Source organism: Lepus europaeus, chromosome 13 (assembly GCF_033115175.1).
Source record: "Lepus europaeus isolate LE1 chromosome 13, mLepTim1.pri, whole genome shotgun sequence".
Lineage (NCBI taxonomy): Eukaryota > Metazoa > Chordata > Mammalia > Lagomorpha > Leporidae > Lepus > Lepus europaeus.
In genome coordinates this window covers 22,146,340-22,169,809 of record NC_084839.1, presented here as the reverse complement: position 1 = coordinate 22,169,809, position 23,470 = coordinate 22,146,340, and the positions used below count along the sequence as shown (strand labels likewise).

Here is a 23,470-nt window from a genome sequence, read left to right as displayed (position 1 = left end):
TTATCATTGGTGAGTGTCGTTAAAGGGCTAGGACAGGTGAGCGTTTGCTCTGTCCCCAAGACATGCACCTGGACCCATCATGCAGGGAGGCGGGGGCAAATAAGAGCTTGGCCGGCCCTGGCTCCCCCTCTCCTGACTCTTCCGGTCTGTCCCCATCATCCAAAGTCCAAGACTCTCATTAAGGGCTTGGAAGCATCACTTACAATTTTAAATGATAGTTTCCGGCATGTAATGTGCAGGAATGGCATGGGCAAATGTGGGTGTGTGACAAGTCTGGGCACGATGAGAACCTCGGGGTGATCCGATGCAATGTGGGCAAGCACCCATGGAGGGCGAGAGGAGCGCGATGGCGGACGGAGGAATCCTGTGCAGGTGTCAGGCTGCGGTGGGCCAGAGAATCACAAGGCTGGCCGACAGCACCACACGGGCAACCGGAACCTAGGCTCCCAGTGCCCCTCCCCACAGAGATGCTGCGAGCTGGGAACCTGCAGCTTCTCACAGCTCTCTGGGAGACGGTGTCATCAGCGGCTTTGGGGACCGGGTTGCTAACACTGCAGACAGGAGGAGTGGGCTGAAGGCGGGTCCTTCTCACTCCTCGTGCTCAGGGCCATGAGCCGCCAGGCCCAGTGGTGGGGGAGGTGTCCCACAGAGGCTGGGAGCTATGGTTTGGGCTCTAGAGAGAGAGGACACCACACTGCATGGGGCCCGCTGGGGAGCCTCTGCCCTGGCCAACTCTCAGGTTCCAGGGACAACGGTGCCCACGCAGGGGCCGGAGGAGTCACTGTCCGGAGCTGGTGCCGTGGGAGCAGAGGAGCCGCCTGGCTTCTCCGGGCCTCCCCTGCCAGGCCGTGTGACGGGCTTACGGAAGACTGAAGGCTTTGTCTCTTGTTGCCCTTTCTCCTTCCTTCTCTCTTTCTGTCTTTCTTGAATTCAAAGCGCATGCTGCAAGTGCCCACACCAAGAGCTGAAAGGAGCTGGCTGCCGAGTGCCGTGGGAGGGAAGGGCCCCGGGGCTCCTCGTCCTCCTCCCCAGGCCTCCTGGTCCTCTGATGCTCCCAGCCCAGCCTCTGGGGTCCCGTCAAGAGGCAGCAGGCCGGCAGGTCCAAAATGACAAGGAGCAGAACAGCATTCTTCTCGCGAAGGTTCGAGAAGGTCCCAGGCGTTCAGAGCTGGACAGAGCCCCTGCACGAGAGAGCCGGATTCTCTCGCGTTATTTCACTTAACTCACTCAGGATAGCCTCTCCCGTTGTCTTCAGCATCTGCCCAGCGGCAGCCACCTGTCGACTCGCTCTCTGGCCGTGCAGAGCTTCCCCATGATGGCGAACTTGTAGGACACTGAAACCATCTCTGCTGTAGCTAACAAGACACCCACCCCGGGCGACAACCCCAGGGGGACGCTAGACCTGGGAGCCGCCTACTCCTGCAGCCCTCATGGACGCACAGGGACTGGGCGAGCCTCCTTTCAGATGCTCTCTTCCAGGCCATGGCTACCGCAAACACAACTAAAACAGTAGCTGAGGCTGTTGCCGGGCAACCTGATAAAGGCTTCACCCCCAGCTCCAGGCAGAGAGAGGGAGGGAGGGAGGGAGGGAGGGAGTGAAGGACCCTTATGGGGGAGAGGGACAAGAAACTAGGCCTGGGCAGATATCAGGGGCTTCTTAAGAGGTTAGATGTTCCCCAGAGTCCAGCGGGCAGGACGTTCTCTGGGAAGGAAAAGTCAATCCCCTTCAGAGAACCTCTAGGCATGCCCAGAGCAGAGCTGCCACTCTCCTCAGCACTCTCCTCAGCACTCTCCTCAGCACTCTCCCTCAGCACTCTCCGATATGCTAATTGTCCCTCCGAACCAGCCAATCCCGTGTTGCCACTGCATCCCATATGCTAATGGTCCCTCTGAACTGACCAATCCTATGCATGCGCATTAGGAATATGCTAATTCGTTGCCTATATAACCTGTGTGAAACTGCCGCTCAGGGCTCCTCACTGCCTGAGGTGGGGGCCCGTTTGCGCAAACGTACAATAAAAACCTCGTGCTTTTTGCATCAACTGGTCTGGAGTCTGGATCTTTGGGCGTCCTCCCGAGCAAGTGGGCATCTCTGCAACTGAGAGGTCCTACATTTGGCGCCCAACGTGGGGCTTGAGGTCGCCCTCAGACCCATTCTCTGCAGGACCAGTTGGAGGTATAATTAAGTGTTTTCTGTCTGTTGTTTTTTGTCTTGAGTATTCTGACTGGATTCTGACTGAAGTATTCTGACTGGCCAGTATCTGACCTGACTCTGTGGGACCAGTGGGGGAGGCAGGCGTGCCCAGCAACCCCTGGCCCGTTCCCCGGAGGACGCTCCGGGATGAGAGGGGAAACCCTCGGTCCGTTCCCCCGGAACACGCACCCGGGGTGGTCTGGAGGTGGGTCGGAGACCAAGTCTCCCTCCTTCCCGGGGAGGGCTGGTCAGGCAGCCGCTCCCAAAAATAGCGCAATAGCGTTCGATTTGTCCTAGCCATGTGGTTTGTCTTGTTTACTGTATGTGTCTGTGTATTGGCTGTTCTTTTTGTTTGGGCTGAAATCCTTGCACACATGGGTCAACAAATAACCACCCCTTTAAGTCTCACTCTAGATCACTGGAAGGACGTTCGAGAATGCGCGCGCCACCTCTCAGTGGAGGTTAAAAGGAAACAATATTCTGTTCCTCAGAGTGGCCGGCCTTCGAGGTCGGCTGGCCAAGGAACGGCACTTTTAACCTCGATATTATTTTACAGATTAAGGAACGAGTCTTTCAGCCAGGATCCGATGGACACCCTGATCAGGTGCCCTACATTACCACGTGGGAGGATCTTTCACGTAACCCCCCTCCCTGGATAGAACCCTTCTCCTTCCCGACGGAGCCCATACGTACCCCGTTACCCCCTCCTCCTATCCCGGTTGTGCCAACCTCCTCCCTATACCCTCTGAAGGAGATTCGAGATCCAAAACCTGACAAGCCACCGGTTCTTCCGGCTGATCAGGACTTTCTGCTCTTTGACTCTCCCCCACCCTATCTTCCCGGCCAGCCTGCTCCCCCGCAGGAACCCCCACAACAACCAGAGCGGGATGTGCAACCTTCTGCACCACCCCTTGATTCCACGAGGGCAGGAGAAGAAGTCTCAGCGCCTTCCCCGCCCTCCAGCCGCCTGCGCCTCCGTCGGGGGCAGGCAGGGGGCTCGGGAAGCGTCTGGACTTCGCAGGCTTTTCCTCTTCGCTCGGTGGCTGGCCAGATGCAGTACTGGCCATTTTCTGCTTCCGATCTTTACAATTGGAAAACCCATAACCCCTCTTTCTCTCAGGACCCCCAGGCTCTGACTGGGCTGATCGAGTCAATTTTATTGACTCATCAGCCCACCTGGGATGATTGTCAGCAGCTTCTGCAGACCCTCCTCACTACTGAGGAAAAGCAGCGCGTCTACCTTGAGGCACGGAAAAACGTCCCTGGAGCAGATGGCCGACCGACCCTACTGCCAAACGAAATCGAGGAGGCGTTTCCCTCAACCCGTCCTGATTGGGACTACACCACCGTTGCTGGTAGGGAGCGACTTCGTCTTTACCGCCAGATTCTCCTTGCGGGTCTCAGAGGGGCTGGAAAGCGCCCCACCAATTTGGCCAAGGTACGTGCAGTAGTACAGGGGGCTGAGGAAGCGCCGGCAGGCTTCCTAGAAAGATTAATGGAAGCCTACCGTATGTACACCCCGTTTGACCCCCTGGCAGAGGACCGGCAGGGAGATGTAATCATGTCCTTTATAGGACAGTCAGCGCCGGACATCTGCAATAAATTGCAGCGGCTAGAGGGGCTTCAGGGATATACTATACAAGATTTAATAAAGGAGGCAGAAAAGATTTACAACAAAAGGGAGACCCGAGAGGAGAAGGAGGAAAGGATCCGCAAGGAGCAGGAGGAAAGGGAAGACAAAAGAGACAAAAGACGTAATCGAGAGCTTAGTAAAATTTTGGCCACCGTAGTGCAGGATATAGAAAGGAGTAGACCAGGACAGAATAGGGACTTGGGAGACAAACGAAAGCCTCGGGTGGAAAGAGATCAATGTGCCTATTGTAAAGAAAGAGGACACTGGGTCAAAGACTGCCCGAAGAAAACACAGGGACCAAAGAAGAGACCAGTTCCAATCCTGTCCCTGGAAGAAGACGACTAGGTGAGTCAGGGCCAGGAGCCCCCCCCTGAGCCCAGGATAACCCTTGAAGTGGGGGGCAGACCGGTAACCTTCCTGATTGACACGGGAGCCCAGCACTCGGTACTGACTTCAGAAAAAGGGCCTTTAAGCTCCAAGACTTCCTGGGTTCAGGGGGCAACTGGAGGGAAGTTATATCGCTGGACAACCAATCGAGAGGTCCAGTTAAGTACAGGACTTGTGACACACTCGTTCTTACTAGTGCCAGACTGCCCCTACCCCCTCCTGGGCAGGGACCTACTCTCGAAGGTAGGAGCCCAAATTCACTTCCATGAGAAAGGAGCTACCATCACAGACTCAGGAGGGCGGCCCCTCCAGGTATTAACACTACGCTTGGAGGACGAACACCGATTATTCGAGAGGCCCTCGTCCACCATGGCTCCCATGGACCCCAAGTGGCTCACAGATTTTCCTCAGGCCTGGGCAGAGACTGCGGGAATAGGGCTGGCCGTCAACCGGCCTCCCTTGATCATAGATCTGAAGCCCACGGCCATTCCCGTGTCAGTTCGTCAATATCCGATGGGCAAGGAAGCTAAGGAAGGTATCCGGCCACATATCCAGAGACTGTTACACCTAGGCATTTTAAAACCTTGTCGTTCACCTTGGAACACCCCCCTACTACCAGTAAAGAAGCCTGGTACGGGTGACTACCGCCCGGTACAGGACTTGCGGGAGGTTAATAGGAGAACGGAGGATATGCATCCCACAGTGCCCAACCCCTAAGGCCGGGCAGTTATGGGAATAAGTATCTTCTAGTTTTTGTAGACACCTTCTCCGGATGGACTGAGGCATTCCCCACAAAACGGGAAACCGCCCAGGTGGTCGTCAAGAAGATCATAGAGGAGATCTTCCCCCGGTTCGGCTTGCCTAAGGTAATCGGGTCCGACAATGGCCCAGCGTTTGTCTCCCAGGTAAGTCAGTTGGTGGCCAAAGCATTAGGCATAAATTGGAAATTGCACTGTGCCTATAGACCCCAAAGTTCAGGACAGGTAGAAAGAATGAACAGAACAATTAAAGAGACCTTGACCAAATTAGCGTTGGAGACTGGTGTTAAAGACTGGGTCCAACTCCTCCCTATGGTGTTGTTCCGGGTCCGAAACACGCCCTCTCATTGCGGGCTGACACCATACGAAATCCTTTATGGAGGGCCCCCACCAGTAGCAGGCTTGCTTGACCTTGCCAGTGACTCCGTTGCCGATGCCCCTAAATTACAGGCCCGGTTGAGAGCACTCCAGATCATCCAGAACCAGGTCTGGAAACCTCTTGCAGCAGCCTACCAACCCAAGACGACAACCATTCCACATCCTTTCCAAATCGGTGATGCTGTGTATGTCCGAAGGCACCAATCTAAGACTCTAGAGCCCCGGTGGAAAGGCCCCTTCACTGTGCTGTTGACAACTCCCACCGCTCTCAAGGTCGACGGAATCGCTGCTTGGGTCCACGCCTCACACGTGAAGCGAGCACCACCTCCCCAGGGCCCCGAGGATCCGGACAGACCAGCCAAATGGAAGCTCCAGCGCACTCAGAACCCACTCAAGCTAAGACTTTCAAAAACTGTTTAATATTTATGATGTTCCTGGCCTTTCCCCATTGTTTTTCCAATCCCCATGCTCCACAATTGTTAACGTGGAACCCAACCCAGTCCAGCAAGAACAGAGTTCCTTCCCTCCAGTGAGGCAGGCTCTCCCCAGGCCGGTCCAATAGATTTTAGGATTAAAATCTTTGCAAAAAGAAAAGGAGGGAATGAAGGACCCTTATGGGGGAGAGGGACAAGAAACTAGGCCTGGGCAGATATCAGGGGCTTCTTAAGAGGTTAGATGTTCCCCAGAGTCCAGCGGGCAGGACGTTCTCTGGGAAGGAAAAGTCAATCCCCTTCAGAGAACCTCTAGGCATGCCCAGAGCAGAGCTGCCACTCTCCTCAGCACTCTCCTCAGCACTCTCCTCAGCACTCTCCCTCAGCACTCTCCGATATGCTAATTGTCCCTCCGAACCAGCCAATCCCGTGTTGCCACTGCATCCCATATGCTAATGGTCCCTCTGAACTGACCAATCCTATGCATGCGCATTAGGAATATGCTAATTCGTTGCCTATATAACCTGTGTGAAACTGCCGCTCAGGGCTCCTCACTGCCTGAGGTGGGGGCCCGTTTGCGCAAACGTACAATAAAAACCTCGTGCTTTTTGCATCAACTGGTCTGGAGTCTGGATCTTTGGGCGTCCTCCCGAGCAAGTGGGCATCTCTGCAACTGAGAGGTCCTACAGGAGGAAGCAGGGGGTAACTGTTGGTCCCAGAAAGGAAAGTCGGAAGACTCTTCTGGTTCAGTCAACCTATGGAGAACAGGAAAGCCGATCCTGGCAGCAGTTCAGAGAGGTCAGGCTTGGAACACCAAGGGGCAAACCTCGGACTTTGCTCTTGTGATGTCTACAGGCAAAGAGCTGAACAATAGCTGCGTCTCAGCTGCTTGAAGACCCAGGGCTTCCAGTGTGCCCTGAAAGAGGGGCTGGGCGGGGGGATTGGAGGGAAAGAGCAAGAACGCAAAGAAGACCCTCAAGTGCGCACAGCCATACAGGTGGCACCAGCATTTCTCCACGTCTGAACGCCTCTTCTCACAAAGCCATAACCTCTCCTGCTGCGCTGAGGCCAGCATTAGAGACCTGTGCTCACAGAGACCAAGCTCAACCTGCTCACGGTGTTGAGGGAAAGGCCGAGGCCCGCCAAAGAGCCCCCGCTCAAGACTGCACAGCTAGCGAGGGCAGGACTAACCAGAGCCCTGCTTCCTGCTTCCCCGCGGTCCTTCTGGTCCTCTGGGCCTTGTCCTGTGCACAACTCCTTGCTCCATCTTGGAAAGAGGCATGACCCAGGTCAGCCTGCCAAGGATGCCCCACGGAGCCCTGGGTTCCGCGGGCTCTGAGCAGCCCCTGCCTCCGACGGATGCTTCTCATTTTTATATATCTTGTGGCCCGGATTAAAATTACTTAGGGGGAAAAAAATCTATCAGCAAAAAATGCTCGATGATCACCAGTCTATAGATACCTTAATACTGACACAAGACTGTGAAGGCTCTAAAATGACTGAACCACACGCTTGAAAACACTGAAATGTATCATGTATTTATATGAACTGCAATTAAAAATTATGATTTTATTTACTGTAATTTAAAGATAAACACCCCCCTTTGTTCACACAGAGGGAGGGACAAGCAGTGTGTCGTGCTCAGGGTCAGAGACGAAGCGGAACCGAACCCGAGGATGCTGCCCCGAGGCCCCCAGACCCCGGCCAGGAGCCCCTGAGGCCCCGGGCCGCCCCTTACCGAGTTGGTGCCGAGGATCTGCAGGTTGGGCTTCTCCGACTCCAGCAGCTTGGCCACCATCTTGAGGAAGCTCTCCACGAAGAGGTTGATGCTCTGGCAGTGGCAGGCCATGAGCAGCTGGTCCAGGGCCTCCATGGCGATGCACACATACCTGGGGAGAGCAGCCCATGCTGTCACTGGCCTCACAGCCTACCGCCCCCGCTGCCTGGCCGGGGTGAGGCAGGGGTAGCGCACCGACCTCCCGGACAGCACCTGAGGGCCGAGGCTCCTCCAGCAGCTGTCCTACGAGTGCCTGCTCCCACCCAGAACTCAGTCAGAATGAACTAGAGCCGCAAGGCTGTCCAGAGACCCACACACCCAGCTCCTCCTTACAGATTACAAACAGCAGCAGGGGGCGGACACTGGGCCTGGCTATTAAGTGAGGGTACACCCCTCATCAGGGCACCTGCGTTCGAGTCCTAGCTCCAACTCCTGACTCCTGCTTCCCGCCAGTGTACACCCCGGGAGGCAGCAGAGATGGCTCAAGTAGTCGGGCTCCTGCTGCCCCTACGGCAGACCTGGTGTCGGGTTCCGGTTCTTGGCTCCAGCCTGGCCCAGTTCAGTCCTGGCCTTTGAAGGCACTTGGGGGTGAACCAGTGGGTGGGAGTTCTCTCTCTCTGTCTGCCAAGGAAAGGCCCGGTCCTCCTCAGTGAGGGCACAGGGGCGAAGAATGCAGCCCTCCAGCCTGGGCAGCCAGAGGCCGGCAGACGTGAGGAGCACACCGGGGAAGAGCAAATGCTCCCAGATAATCGTGCCTGACGGCTCTGAGGCCCCCAGAGGACGGGAGAGGTGGCGCGGGGGCAGAGGAAATCAAGACCTCATGAAGACTCTGAGATGGGCCCAAGCCCTCACTCGCTGCAAGGAAGAAGGAATCTAACACTTGCAAGCTTTCTATTCAAAAATCCTAGAAAATTCCAGGACATAAGACTATGCAAACACTATGGCTGGCGGTATTGCCATGTTTGGGTGACACCTGGGTACCCTACCAAGGGAACAAGAAACAGAGCAAAACGTCCTCTCCTTGGGTAGAAGGCCAGGTATATATTATGAAAGGGAGACCCCATGATTACAAAGTATTTGCATTCTAAACAAACCAAGGTAGACGCTCACAGAAAACCTTCGACATTTTAAGCTTCCTGTGAGCGAGCTACTATACATACATCGTTCTTGTTACAGCCTTGACGATCTTCTTTAAGGAGTTAGGTTTCTGGGCCAGAATGTTCGATGCTTCCCCCAAGCCTATTTCCTCCCTTCCCCTAGTAGCTTCAGATTTTAGAATGTGGCTGCTCACGCGAGACTGTATGACCCACGCTCCCTTGCTGCAGGCGAGGTCATGTAACCACAAGGCTGCCAGGACCATTAAGGGCAGGAGACGTGAGCAGCGTCAGCATCCCTTGCTTACACAACAGGACTGCCCTCTGGGTCCTCTGGTGCACGGGGACATGGTAGCAACCGGAGACCCAGAGAGGAAAGCCACACGCTGAAGATCCCCGGATGACCCTGTGGAGCAGAGCCCACCCCACGGGCTGCCCGCTGCAGACCAGATCGGTGCTGCTTCCACGGTGCGGGAGCCACTGCTTCTTATCCTCTGTGTGGTCGTCATTACTCTCTTTGTGCCCCAAATAGCACAAGCACCTAACAGTCAGCCTGAGGAGTTGCTCTAACAGAAGCCGCCAGTGCAAGTCAGGCAAACCAGGCACAGGCCAGAGAAGGAAGAGCGGGATGCATTTCTGTCCCCTTAGAGATGGGATCGTTCCAGACCTCTGGGATCAGAGTTTGAGCCTCTGTGCCCACGACAGGGGATGATCCTTCTCCTTGCAGAGTCAAATTACATGGGACAGAAAAATACTTCCCGAGAGGAAGGAAATACAGGGGAGGTGAGTGAGCAGGAACTCCAAAAGCTAAGCACCGAGGAATCAGGTGACTGCTCCCCAAGTGACAAGCACGCAGCCAAAGGCCCCTTGCAGGACTGCAGGAAATGCCGTCACCGGCAGCGTTTCAGATATTACAGGTGCTCAAGGACCCGAAGTCAGGTTCATACGATGTGCGTAAGTAAAGGATGAGGGCCAGCGTTGTGGTGCGGCAGCTTAAGCCACCGCCTGTGGTGCTGGCATCCCGTATGGGCGCTGGTTCAAGTCCCAGCCGCTCCACTTCTGATCCTGCTCCCTGCTAATGTGCCTGAGAAAGAGCAGCAGCAGATGGCCCGAGAGTTTGGGCCCCTGCCACCCCTGTGGGAGACCCGGATGAAGCTCCTGGCTCCTGGCTTCAGCCTGGCCCAGCCCTGGCCATTGCGGTCACCTGGGCAGTGAAACAGCAGATAGAAGATCTCTCCTTGTATCTCTCCCACCCCTCAACTGTGCCTTTCAAATAAATAAATACATCTTAAAATAAAACAAGAAGGAAGAATGCACTGGGACCATGATCATAGGTCAGTTCCTGGAGCTGTCACACACAAGGCCGCAATGCAACCTCAGACATTGTGTGTCAGACTGCCTCACACACGAGCCAGCTTCGTGAATCCAGACATGCAAGTTTAAAGTGACAGCAGTCATGGTGTCTTCTAAATGTTCTTTTTGGGTTCTTAAGACATCCCATACCGTTTCTCAGATACATCTAAGCTAACAACTTCCTTCTCTTTTAAACTGAAAATCCCACAGCACTTACTGTCTTCTTCTAACAAAAGGGTAAACAAAACAATGTGACCAAGTATTTTAGAACTGTACTCCCGATAAAGGACACCCAAAACACACACAGTATTGCCTTCTCAACAATTTCTCACTCGGCTGATCTTTTCTTGTTGGAGATGCTTTGTGGCGAATAATGGAACCTCTTTTCAGCATGATCTGACCCATTGTTTTCATGACTTTGAGAATGAACTTCTTCTGCATCACCTAACATGAGTTTCATGCCAAAACCAGTGACACAGCCCTCTCTCCACGTGTGCACCTGCTCATACAGGTGCACCGGAATGTGAGATCTGTTCAGCAGGTGTCTGAAGACGAGGCTGGCGGACGGGTTGCACCGTCCCCTCCTGCGCTTTTAGGCCCCATCCACGGTACGCCATGGTGGAGTCTCACAAAGACCATGTGGATGGCGCAGGCTCTCCCAGAAAGCAACGTGTGGAATTCTAGAGCTAACTTCCATACCAAGCAACTGTAAATTGAACAACGGCAACAAACACCTACAGGTGTGGGTGTTTGGCCCAGCAGTTCAGATGCGTGCATCCACTTTGGAGTGCCTGAGTGCAATACCGGGCTCTGTCTCCTGACTCCAGTTTCCTGCTAACACACTCTAGGAGGCAGCAGTGATGGCCCGAGTAGTTGGAATCCCACCAGCCACACGGGAGACCTGCACTGGGTCCCCAGGTCCCAGCTTCAGCCTCAGCTGGAGGCTGCAGCAGGCATTTGGGGGGTGAACCAGCGCATGAAAGACTGATCTTTCTCTTTCTAACGTTCTGCCTCTCGAGTAAATAGGTTTTACAAGAAGCCTCTACGTCCTGAAATTTTCCTTTCTGCTTTTATAAAATGTTCATTTCCATGAGGTGAATTGGCTAATATGAAACTACCATGTAATAGCAGTAAATGAAATGAAACATTACTAAATAGCATTATTAGAGTCGTTTCCAAGCACACGGACAAATGCAGCCTGTCTCGCAAATCCAGAGGCAGCCCTGGGCCTCCGAGCTCCCTTGGTGAACGGGATCCGCCGTCTCCCACTCCTGCCTGGCCCTGCTGTCCGTGGCCTTGCCCTTCAGGGGCCATCACAATCAGCCCAGGCGGCCTGTGGCGCCTTGCAGGCCTGTCCTGGCGTGCTTAGACCCACTGTGCAGGCCGGCACAGCAGAACCGGAGCCCTGTGGCGTGTGGAGGCGGTGGGGCTGGGGCTTGCAAGGGGCCAGGCTCTCCCTGCACGGCGACACATTCAGGCAGCCAAACAGGGCGCCCGGAAGTGAAGGCAGGCAGGGTGGAATTCGCTTTGCTCCCCCTGTGCATCGAGGGGTCTGCTGGCACTGCACACGACCTCGCCGAGTTTAAATGAGGTAAAGGAAGGGCTGGGTGGGGTTAGGCAAGAGAAGAAGGTCGCCCAAACCTCAGCGCTTAATTACCGCTTTTCCTTCCTTTTCCGGTAAGAAAATTCCAGAGAATCCTGATAAGCAAAAGCCACCTGGTGCTAGGAAAGAAAAAAAAAAAAATTGGCTACTGACCAGGAGTGGAAATTTTGGTGGAAAGAGAAAATTACAGTAGAAGCAAAACTGCAGAGTAGGGAAGCGTAAGGCCTAGCTCTTTGAATTCCACCTTTCATTCCCCGTCTCTGATCCCAGGACTAAAGGTGGAATGATTGTGATCATGAACTTGAACTCTTCAGAGTATCTGAGAATCCTGAAGTCGATGAGACCTGGGACCCCTTGTCCAGTGCGCCCCACGTCTGTCCTGTTTGGCCTACGCTCTCAGAAGGAACAGGACACAGGGCTCTGAGGGCGACAGGCACTCAACAGAGCCACAGCCAGAAGGTTCCTCTCAGCAGAGGCCGGATCTGGGGCCAGAGTCCTGGAAGCACTTTGAGTAATAGCAGGCCTGGGACTCTGAAGGGGCCTAACTGGGAATTAGAGCAGGAGAGGCCTAGGGGGAGGCCAGAGCAGGTTCCAGACCCCAGGCGCAGGTGACAAGCAAGGGCCCCTGAAGGCGAGGAGGGGAGAACCCAGGGGGATCTGGGATGGGCTGGGGTCCCAGCAGTGGAGGCCAGGATGGGGCACCAGGTGGGCTACAACAAGGAGAAGTCGGGGTCAGGGACCAAGGCAGGCGGCGAGTTACAGCAACTGAGGAAAACACACAGGGCCTAGGGAGACAGAGCTTTGTCTTGGGGAGTGGCCGAGGTGCTGGGCCTCCGGGGAGAGGGGAGCGGGGTATAAAGTGGGGACACCAGACGCAGTTGGAGAGGAAAGTCAGGGTCAGGGTCAGGGACTGGGATCCACGGGCAGGAAGAGGGGCAGCTTGAGCAGGGCCAGCCATGCCCAAGAATCACTCAAAGGGCCTCGTGTTCTGGGCATCCTGAATGTGTTTGGTCAGCCCGCTCCTGGACAGTCTGGAAGTGGGGAGAGGGGGTTGACCCCTTCACCTGGGAGGAGTCGGCCTGTCCTTCTGCCAGGCTCAGCGTCAGCTCCAGGGCCAGAGTCCTCAGGCAGCAGTGGCTTAACCCTTTGGCTTGGGTGCCTCTGCCCCGAGGGCTCAGTACAGGCCTGGAGACCCCCACAGTCTAACACGGCCTTCTGTACCCCGTCAGCGCCAGGGGGCCTGTCCACTGACCCTGAGTCTCCCCCTGCACTTCCACTTCTGTCCCCACTTTCCTGTTTCCATGGGAGCCCTGGCAGCTGGGCTGACCTGCAAAGGACATGTAAGAGGAATAAAACGAAGAACCAGGGCTGTCCATCAGAGTCCACACTAACGCACGCCCCCTGGAATTCACCTCTGCCGGCACTGGCGATCGCCCCACACCCAGGACATCCACCAACCGGAGCCCACGTACAGCTGGACTGGGGCAGCGATGCAGGGAGGCCATGGCGTGAAAGGGGTGCTGCTGGGTCCCATATCCGAGGTTCAAGGCCATGTGGTCCCATGAGAGGGTTTGAGCACACGGACTTTTCCAAACTGCTGTTGGTGACGAGGAGAATGATGATGATGTGTGTGACACGAGGTTGGGGAGGGCGAGAGCTCAGACGAACAGGCTTCTCCTCTCCAGTGGTCATGATCTATGAGGCCCTGGGGCTTTAAACACAGGCGCTGCACTGGCTATTTTTGACAGGATGGCGCAGTTTTGTGCTACGGCTCTCCGGGCAGCAGAAAGATTCTAGTGGCTCCGCCGGCTCGGAGATGCTTTTACTGATGGAGCCATCGCTGTAGAGGAGGCAGCCCCGAGGAGTAGTGAATGTTTAATGCTACGGCTAGCATTTTTGTTCTAGGTTCAATCAAGGATAAAGTCATTCTTCGCTTGCTTGAGTATACTTTATGATATGTCAAGTCCCTTTAAATAATCAGCATGTACAATGTTTATGTCCTTTTTAGCGAGTAGGTAACCAAATGTTATGAAATAAAATGACCACAGAAATGTTCTGGCTTGGGTCCTGCTTGTACACCAGGGGTAGATTTCCGGTCCTCTGCACCATTGCAAATCTTCTCACTCTGGTTCCAGGCTCACTCCATCTTCCTCACCAGGAGGGGACGGGGCTGGGGGGCCTTCCAGGGAGGGGGAGAGTTAAGGCAACAGAAATGCTCAAAGAGGCACGAGGCCCAGAGGGAGGGAGCCAAGAGATCATCAACCAGTTTGGATGGGTCTACAGCAGACACGATGGGCTTGGCTGGGGTGGGGCAGGCTGTAGAACATTCCAGAAGTCAAGCTGAGGAACTGAGTTTGCATATTAGCTGGATGCTCCCCAAAAGCCCACGAGTTGGGAGCCTGGACCCTCGGGTCTTACGTTAATGTAAAGGATGAATGGATTACAAGACAGCTCAGTCACGGTGTCTGAAAGAGGGGCCTTGGGAAGTGCTTAGGTTGGATCAAATCTCGGCGACCGCGAGACACGTGGACACGGAGGACGAGTGTGCTTCCTGGCTCGCCGTGGGCTCCCTCCTCTGCCCTTGTCTCACCACCCACAGTCCTCACCAGATGCCAGAACAAGGGGCTGCCCAGCCTCGGCCTCTGACCCTCCAGAACCAGGAGTCGAAGTGAACCTCTTCCTTCTTGGTAGCTTCTCTCAGGAATTTCATGTGTAGCAATGAAAAGCTGACTAACATGGTGCTGAAGAGCATGTCTACTATTATCATTTTTAACAAGATTTATTTATTTGAAAGGCAGAGTTACAGAGAGAGAGAGAGAGAGAGAGAGAGAGAGAGAGAGACTCTTCCATTTGCTGGTTCGCTCCCTAAATGGCCACAGCTGCCAGGGCTGGGCCAGGTCAAAGCCAGGAGCCTCTTCCAGGTCTCCCATGTGGGTGCAGGGGCCCAAGCACTTTGGTCACCCACTGCTGCCCTCTCAGGCCATTAGCAGGGAGCTGGATTAGAAGTGGAGCAGCCGGGACTAGAACCGGTGCCCACATGGGATGCCGGCACTGCAGGTGACAGCTTTACCTGCTGTGCCACAACACTGGCCCCTTGTCTACCATTATTAACCACAGCAAAGACAGGACACAGGGAGACAAGCTCTGAGGCTGAGCTACAACCTGAACTCAGAGAGAGCAGGGGCTGAACCAGGAGAACGAGGGGCAAGGCAGCCGCAGGGAGTGGAGGGGATAGGAAAAACTCTGTGGAGAGGAAACCAGCAGCTCCCTGGATCTACTCCCTGGCCCCCAGCAGCACCAGCAGGTGCTCCGAACACCACGTGCCCTGTGTGTGGCTCATTTTACTGTGGAAGCAACACATGCTTGGTAGGGAACATGTAGAGAACATAGAGAGGAAGTGGATAGAAAACAAAACCCCAGTTACACTGCTCACAAAATATTCTTAACATACTGGTATATGAGTTTTTTTTTTGTTGTTGTTGTTGTTTTGACAAGCAGAGTGGACAGTGAGAGAGAGAGAGACAGAGAGAAAGGTCTTCCTTTGCCGTTGGTTCACCCTCCAATGGCCGCCGCGGCCGGCGCACCGCGCTGAGCCGATGGCAGGAACCAGGTGCTTCTCCTGGTCTCCCATGGGGTGCAGGGCCCAAGCACTTGGGCCATCCTCCACTGCACTCCCTGGCCACAGCAGAGAGCTGGCCTGGAAGAGGGGCAACCGGGACAGAATCTGGCGCTCCGACCGGGACTAGAACCCGGTGTGCTGGCGCCGCAAGGCGGAGGATTAGCTTGTTAAGCCACGGCGCCGGCAGGTATATGAGTTTTTACCATGTTTCCTAGCCGTTGAGTTTTTTTGGTTTATTTTTATTTTTAAACTTGATTGTAAATGAGAGGCCTTAAATAAAAAACTGTGGAAAATGGAATTAAAGGATAAGTTTTTTTTTTTGAAATTCATGTATAATTTTTTTCATAATAATGCGTTTTCCATGAACTTTCCATGAACTGTGTACATAATTCTGTATTCTATTTTTCATTTGGCTAAGGGAGTTTCCAAATTATATGGAAAGGATCTTTATAAACATCATTCTTATTGACTAGATATCATGTATTTTACCCAGTGACAGGTACCATAATTACTGAACTCTTCTCTTGATAGGCATTTAAGTTATTCCTACTTTTTCATTATTATAAGAAAAAAATCAGAGTGAACAATTCCATATGTATAGGTAGAGTATGTTTAAGATTGGGTCCTCGGGATGGGTGAATAGAAGCTGAATTACTGGGTCAAAAGGCATAAATGTTTCAGAAGCTCTTGACATGTATCTCAAAATTACCTTCTAACAAGTTCCAACCTCTTGGCACTCTTTCTAGAAAAGTGTGAAAATGCCTCCTACTTTTGCCATCCTTGGCTAATACTGGACATTATATTTACTTTTACGTTAATTTAAGATCATATGTTAGTATTTCAATATACATGTTTGATCATGAGTTTGCTAAATATTACCCTGTGCTTGAAACAAGATCAGTCTCTTCTTCTGTAAGTTGTTTAGTTGTGAGCTTTGCCTCAATCTTTGTTTTTTTAAAAAAGATTTAGTTAATTATCTATTCAAAAGGCAGAGTGACTGAGAGAGACAGAGAGATATCTTCCATCTGCTGCTTCACCCCCAAATGCCCACAAGAGCCAGGGCTGGGCCAGGCCAAATCCAGGAGTCAAGAACTCCATCCGGGTCTCCCACAGGGATGGTAAGGATCCAAGCCGTGGCCATCATCTGCTGCTTTCCCAGGCACATTAGCAGGAAGCTGGATCAGAAGCAGAATCAGCTGGGACTCAAACTGGCACTCTCATATGGACGCTTGCATTGCTGTGTCACAATGCCACAGCCACCAACACCCTTGCTTTTTTTTTTTTTTTTTAAGATTTATTTATTTGAAAGGCAGAGTGACAGAGAAAGGAGGAGTGAGAGAGCTCATCCATCTGCTGCTTCACTCTCTAAGTGACTACAACAGCCGAGCCTGGGCCAGGCCGAAGCCAGGAGCCTGGAACTCCATCCAGGGCTCCCCCGAGGATGGCAGGGCCCTAAGTCCCTGGGCCATCACTCACTGTCTTTCCCAGGAGCATTAGCGGGAATCTGGATCAGAAGTGGAGCAGCCAGGACTCGCGCTGGCACTCTAATATGGGATGCAGGCCTCGGAAGCAGCAGGTTAACCCGCTGTGCCACGGCCCCCGCCCCTCCTCAACATTCTAGCACCTCAGTTTCCTGAACCCACCTCTACTATCTGTTATCAGCTTCTAACCTAAGAACCTGAGTCTTCTGCCTCTGTTTTTTGAAGATACTTATTTTTGTGTTTGTCTTTCATATTTTTATTGTTTCTTTTCTGACACTGAAATATTTCAGTTTTTAAACAGCTACACCCATGGATCATTTCCCTTAAAATGTTTTCTCCTAAGCATGGAAAGCCTTCCTTCTCAGCGGGTTTCTAACGGGCGGGCTGCCAACCCTGCCTCCTCCAGGCAGCCCAGCTGGCTCCTCCTCACTGTGAGTCGATGGGGGCCACGACACGTCCAAGGAGAATAATGGCACCTGCTGGGCTGGGCTGATCTCCTGAAGGCCCCGGAGGCTGCGAGTGAGGGCTGCCGTTTGGGGACACAGAGGGTGAGTGGCTGCCCCGGGACTGCTCCCAGGAAGCCGGCATCCACTCCCTCCCACACACTGGCAGTGGCCTCAGACCCCACCTTTGGGAAGGCGCGTGCAGCCCTCGCCCCCACCCAGCTCTGTTCTCCCGCTCTGCACGGTGATGCTCTCTGCTCTCAGCTCCTCAAGGGACCCTCACTTGCCCACGTCGAAGCAAGCGACCGGAAGTCTCGCTCCCCCTTTCCCGGACGGCGTACCCGTATCGATGGCGGCCCACGTCCCGGATGAGCCTCTCAGAGAGGTAGGCGCCGATGCGATCCAGCTTCTCTGGAGCGGAGAGGGCGTAAAAGGTCAGCTTCTCCATGTTGGTCTTCACCAGGCCGTCCTGTAAGGGGACAGTTCTGGAGGTGAATAATGACTCAACTCAACCAGCATTTGCAGGGGCCAGCGTCGTGGTCCCGTGGGTTGAGCCACTGCCTACAGCACCAGCGTCTCCTGTGAGTGCTGGTTCAAGTCTCAGCTGCTCCCTTCCAATCCAGCTTCCTGCTAACGGCCTGGGAAGGCAGCGGATAATGGCCCAAGTAGTGCTTGGGCCCCTGCACCCACGCGGGAGACCAGGACAGAGTTCTGGGCTCCTGGCTCCAGCCTGGCCCAGCCCCTAGCTGCTGCACCCATTTAGGGGGTGAATCTCTCTGTCTTTCCCTCTCTCTCTGTCACTTCACCTTTCAAATAAATAAGAAAATAAATCTGTTTAAAACATCAGTATCTGCACACGCCAGACAACATGCTGTGTAGCAGGGACACAGAAGGGTTTAGGCAGGGGGGCCTGGGCTCCACGAACTCACCATCCGGCTCCCAGTGTGCAGAGATAAGACAGGAAGTGACAGAAGTGTGTTTACGGGTGTGATCCTGTGTGCGCATACGTACACGCACATGTGTCTGTGTGCGTGTGAAGGAGTGACACGGTGTCCTTAACAGCAACTCCAGCACTGAGACATGAGCAGGGAGAAGGCAGCTCTGCAGCTCCTGGGGAGTTCTCCAGAGGATGCTGGGAATGCAAACCTCCAACTGCCTACCAGGAAGAGGCCAGAGAGTCCCAGAGAGCAAGTCGAGTGCATTGGCTCCCGTTTCTAGACCACAACCTGTAATACCACCTGGGCGGTGGCCTGGACATCAAGGAGCTACGCCTCCTGTGCATGGACACCCAAGCCTCTGGCAGATGGCAGAGGGAGCAGGGAGAGAGCTCAGGCTCCTGGGCCCAGCCCGAGACAGGGGACTGCACCCCCTAACCGCAGAGATACCTCCCTCAAGTCAGCGGCTCAGGAGCTGTCACCCGGGCAGGAGTGGGACAGACACCCCGGTTATGCGGCAGGGGCCGAAGCACGCAGATCCCGACTTCAGAGACACAGGTGCCCTCTGCCTCCACTTCCCCAGCAACCTCTCACCATGCCCCGGGCTGTGGCCGGGGTTCCCACTTGTCTGGGAAGACCCCGAGCAGCCCAGAGGGTGGGAGCGGGGTGTGAGATGGGGAGGTGACCCACCTCGGGATCCTCGGGGAAGATGTTGTCAACCAGCCTTTTGTACCTGGGGCGCAGGGCCCCACAGCAGCCGCACACACCTGCAACAGGAATAAGAAACCCGTGAGTGAAGCCACCGGTCAGGCTGAGGCCTAGGGGCCAGCGAAGCCTGTGGAAAGCGAGCCCAGACAGGGAGCAGGTCCCTCCCTCGGAGGGCCAGGGCCTCTGCCTTCCCCAGGATGGTGTCTCCCACTGCTTCTCGAGCCCGGGGGTCAGGACACTGGCCGCTCTTGCCTCCTGTCTTTGCTGGGGCGCCAGCAGACCGTCGGGTGCAAGGCACACGCAGTGGACGACACTGTTCATGAAGTCAGGCCTCAGAGGAGCACTTGGAGGGGTGAGGCTTTGTGGGCAGGGTTACACAAAGGGCAGCTGTGGTCTCCCTCCTCCCCGGCCCCTCCCAGGGGTGAGAGTTTGGTGCAGCCGTTAAGACACAGCTTAGCACGCCCACATTCCATAGCAGAGTGCCTGGGCTGGAGTCACAGCCCCACTTTGGATTCCAGCCTCCTGCTGCTGTGCACCCTGGGAGGCAGCAGCTGATGACTCAATTCCTTGGGCCCCTGCCACGCATGTGAGACACCCGGATGGAGTTCCAGGCTCCTGGCATTGGCCTGGCCCACGCCCAGCTGGTGCGGGCACTTGGAGAGTAAACTGGTGGATGGAAGATCTCTGTTTCCTTCTCCCCCTCGGCTTCTCAAATACATAAAAATGAAAACAAGCAAAAACTAATGCAAAAAACCAAAAACCCTTGTCTCCTGCAGCCCAGGAGTCTGAGTGTCCTGGGAGACGGACATGGCATTGCAGGGACGTCCCGCCTCCCTGGCCAGGGACTCTCATTGGCTCCCACCTGCCTCGACCCTCTGCTCCCTGTGGGGGACTAGACAGATTGACAGATTGACTGACATTCCAAAATGCATCTTTAACATGGTCATGGGTACCACGGAGAGGGGAGGGAGCAGCGGCCATCCGGGGAGTGAACCAGCAGATAGAAGATCTCTCTCTCCCTCTCCCTCTCTCCCCCTTTCCCCCTCTCCATCTGTGATCTTTTTGCCTTTCAAATAAATTAAAAAGAAAAAAAAAAAAGACTGACAGACAAGGAAGAATCCCTGCACATGGCCTGCTTCCGAGAGAGTTCGTCCTTAATGCTGGCCACACGCCCATTGAATTCTGAGCCGTTTTATTTCCAAGAACACGGAATTTGCCACCAGGGTCCTCTCCCACCCTCTGGGGAACGAGTCTGGCAGATCTGACCGTGGTACAGCCGAGGAAAACGCACAGGGATCCTCTGGGGCGCCAGGCCTCGCCTCGCCTGGTATCCCTGTGCCCGTCTGAAGGCGAGCAGGAGGTGTGGTGGCCAGCCTCACGGTGCTGCAGCTGCTCTGGTCACTGGGAAGTCCAGTCAGCTGGGATTTACCCAACTCTTGTCCAGCTTTAAGAATGGCTGGAAGAGCCCCAGCCCACCTCCAACCACCACGGCCCATTCTGCTAATCACAGGTACCTCCTTGTATGACGCTGCCTCAGGGCCTTTGCACTGAACATCCCCCATCTATCATCCTTCTCCCAGCTTCCCCTGGGTGCCCTGAGCTGGGGCCAACATTCCTGACTACCTTTTCCCTTTAGTTCTTTGTGCCTAATTTATCGCTTTTCATGGCACTTTCCCCCAAAGGACACATTTCGCAGGTGTCTACACGGTCTCAGGTGCAGGCGTCTATATGATCTCCCTCCCTTGACTGCTGTCTCCTTGGGAACAGAAACTCGTCTGACCCCACGCACGGCATCTCAGGGCCGGGACGGGGGGCAATCCGTGACTGTGTGGCCAAGCAGACGGCAACCAGGAATCTCAAAGTCACAAAGGCCTCTAGGTGCTGGCCAGGAAGTACTCCCAGGGGTCCCTGGTGGGGGTCCTCCTACAGTGGAACCCTGGGCTCCCGTTCCTGAAATAGGGACCTGGCCTGTCCCAGGGGCCGGCTCCCAGGGGTCAGGGTGCATGTATCTTGCCTGCCTCATGCCAGCCCCGCCAGAAGCTCCTGCAAGTCCTGCTCAGCAGACACGCCTGGCCGCCTGAGGACGGGCAGAGGTGCTTGAAGCCCTCCTCTGGGACCAGGTGCATGGCCAGGGTGAGCAGCCCTGGGCAGCCAGTGAGGGAGAGCGCGGCGGCAGCCTCTGGGCCTCCCGTGCCCCTGTGACGCCTACGCATTGCAGCCCTGCTGCTCCTTGGCTCTGCTTGCCTGGTGCTGTTCCCTTGGCTGGTCTGTCGCCTCCATCAGAGGCCCCCACGGCCCAGCGGAACTGCTGGTTTCAGAGTCTGCAGCACCAAGCCGGCAAGCTTTTTGACAGTGCCCCGCTACTGACCCAGCCTCGTGCGCAGGCCCCCCTCCCCCTAGGTGATACGCCACTCGCTTTAGATGCCTGCTCCTGCTTCACCTCCCCCAGCCCTCCTGGTGCTCATCTCCAGAGTCTGGAAAACTCCAGGGTTTACCACCTGCTCCGTGCAAAGCACCAGGCCGAGGGTTAGGGGCTCTGTCCCGGAAGTTCGCATCGCCCTCCCCGAAACACAGCCCAGCCATTTCTCAAGTTCATCCCAAGTTCTCCTTTGCCACAGCCACCAGGACGGATGCCTCCTCCACACTTGACATCTGGTCTTGCCCCTCTGCCCCCCGGCCAGTCCCCCGGCTTCAGTGCCCTCCGCGTGTAGCTTCCAGTCAGCCGGCTGCGGCTGCACAGTCAAGCGGGCTGCCCGCCCGCCTGGCTCTTCACCGCCTTTCAAGGCTGACCTTTCAACCCGACACCTGCTGTGGCTCCCTGGAGGCCCTCCAAGAACCCCGCCCGCCTGTGAACCGCAGGCAGCGGCCGCCCGTCCTGTGCACTGTATTTCCTTACCTATCTTTCCCCTCGGCTGTTTCAAGTGGACTCACCTGCCCCCACCCCCGATCGACTGTAAATGCCTCCGGCCCCTCTTCTTCCTGAGCTCAGTACAGTAGCCCAGGCGCAGCGGGACTCCAGGGAAGCCGGCACCATGTGCAGGCTCACCTGGCTTTGATCAGCGTGAGACCCAGGGAAGTCACCGCCTCCCCTGGCCCTTGGCTCCCTTTGTATAAACATCAACTCCATTATCCCCATTCACCAAGCAAAATGTCTTTTTGCCCAAAATAGTTCATATTTATTTTCTTAGCTTTACAATCTTCTTGTAAAGACGAGGGCTGGCCCAATCATTCCTGCCAAAGCCGCTTGTAAACAATTGACAGCAAATGTCAATCCAGGGCTAATGGCACAGACACCCCTTTCAAGTGAATTGCAGGAAATGGGAACAAAACAGAGAGAGAAAGAGAGAGGGAGAGAGAGAGAGAAGAGAGGGGAGAGGGGAGAGGGGAGAGGGGAGAGGGGAGAGAAGTCCAACTCCAGAGCCTCCCAGGGGGACCCAGCCTCGCCCAGCTGAAGCTAACGGGACCCGGAAGTTTGTGCAGCAGTCACTGGGTGCTGTGTGAAGAGAAGAGAGTTTAAAATATACCAGCTCTGCGTGAGACCCTCACACGCTTCAAGTTGATGATGTGTCCAAATGAGAACCAGGAGTCCATAAACTGAAGACATCTTTGATGAGTCCAGGAAGCCTTCCTGGAAGAGGTGAGACCTGAGCTACATGCTTAGAGAGACCCGGTAAGTACTGGCGAATTCAAGATGCAAAAAATCAACAGCCCTCTACAAGGACAAGCTTAAGAAATTAAAAAATGTTCCCTCTTCTCTTTTTTTCCCTTTTTCCTTGCTTCTGATTTTAGAAGGAATACATACATGCTCATGGGAATAAATTTGTAAAATATGGGGGGGAATAAAGGATATAAACATCACAGAATCACATTACTTGGAGGTAGCCACTTAAACCTCGGTCTACTTGTTCTAGATTTAGTGTGTGTGTGTATGCACACTTTGAAAACAAACCAAATTGGGAGCCTACAGGAGAGTGTTAAAACCATGTTCTTCTTACACTGCGAGCCCTTAGCTTCTGACTAAATCTGTTTCAAGGTTCATTTCAACAGCTACTTATTATTCCCTCTTCTGACTGGACCCTGGTTTACTTCATCATTCCCTTTGTTTTCAAGTTTCCACGATTCCGAGTGAGCCAGCAATCGCCCTGGGTGATCAGAGCCGGGGCTCCTGCAGGCAGAGCCGGGCCTGGCTGATCGGTGGCGATAAGGACACGGAGCGCGCGTGGGGCTGCAAGGCTGGCTGGCAGCGGCGGGAGGGTCTGCGGGGGGCCAGGGCCTGTCTCTTGTCATCCGGAGAAGACTCAGGATCGAGGAGACCAAGAGGAGGTAGGGGAGAAAAGGAGTGTGGGGAGGGGCAGGGTCCGAGTTTCCAGACAGGCCCTACTGGAAATGGAATGAAGCCGCAGCTGAATTCTCCCCCTGGGGAGCCAGCGGGGTGGGACCTGTCTGGAGTCTCAGATAAACCTGACCTTCTGTGGCTCCTGAGCGTCCGTGACGCTCACGGCCTGTGGCCCACCTTGGTCCATCTGATTGCCACCTTAATTAAGGACAGGGATTTAGAGAGAGAGAAATGTGTCTGACTGATGTCAGGGCTTTGATTCTTTATTAACTGTAGGCCTCCCTAGGCATGGATCACTCTCTCCAAGCAAATAACAGACAAAAATAAACAGAATGTTTTT

The 23,470-nt window shown here is 54.7% G+C and overlaps 1 protein-coding gene across 2 annotated transcripts in view; it reads right to left on the bottom strand.

The window, feature by feature from the left end:
• The window catches only part of EFR3B (EFR3 homolog B), an 80,719-nt gene that overhangs the window by 30,202 nt on the left and 27,047 nt on the right, over window positions 1-23,470 (bottom strand). For both annotated transcript variants that reach the window (XM_062210146.1, XM_062210147.1), the window contains exons 2-4: window positions 18,777-18,853; window positions 17,493-17,620; window positions 7,520-7,670 (exon numbers count right to left, since the gene is read on the bottom strand). In XM_062210146.1, the coding sequence (XP_062066130.1) occupies window positions 7,520-7,670; window positions 17,493-17,620; window positions 18,777-18,853 (356 nt within the window). The remainder of the gene's footprint in view (window positions 1-7,519; window positions 7,671-17,492; window positions 17,621-18,776; window positions 18,854-23,470) is intronic.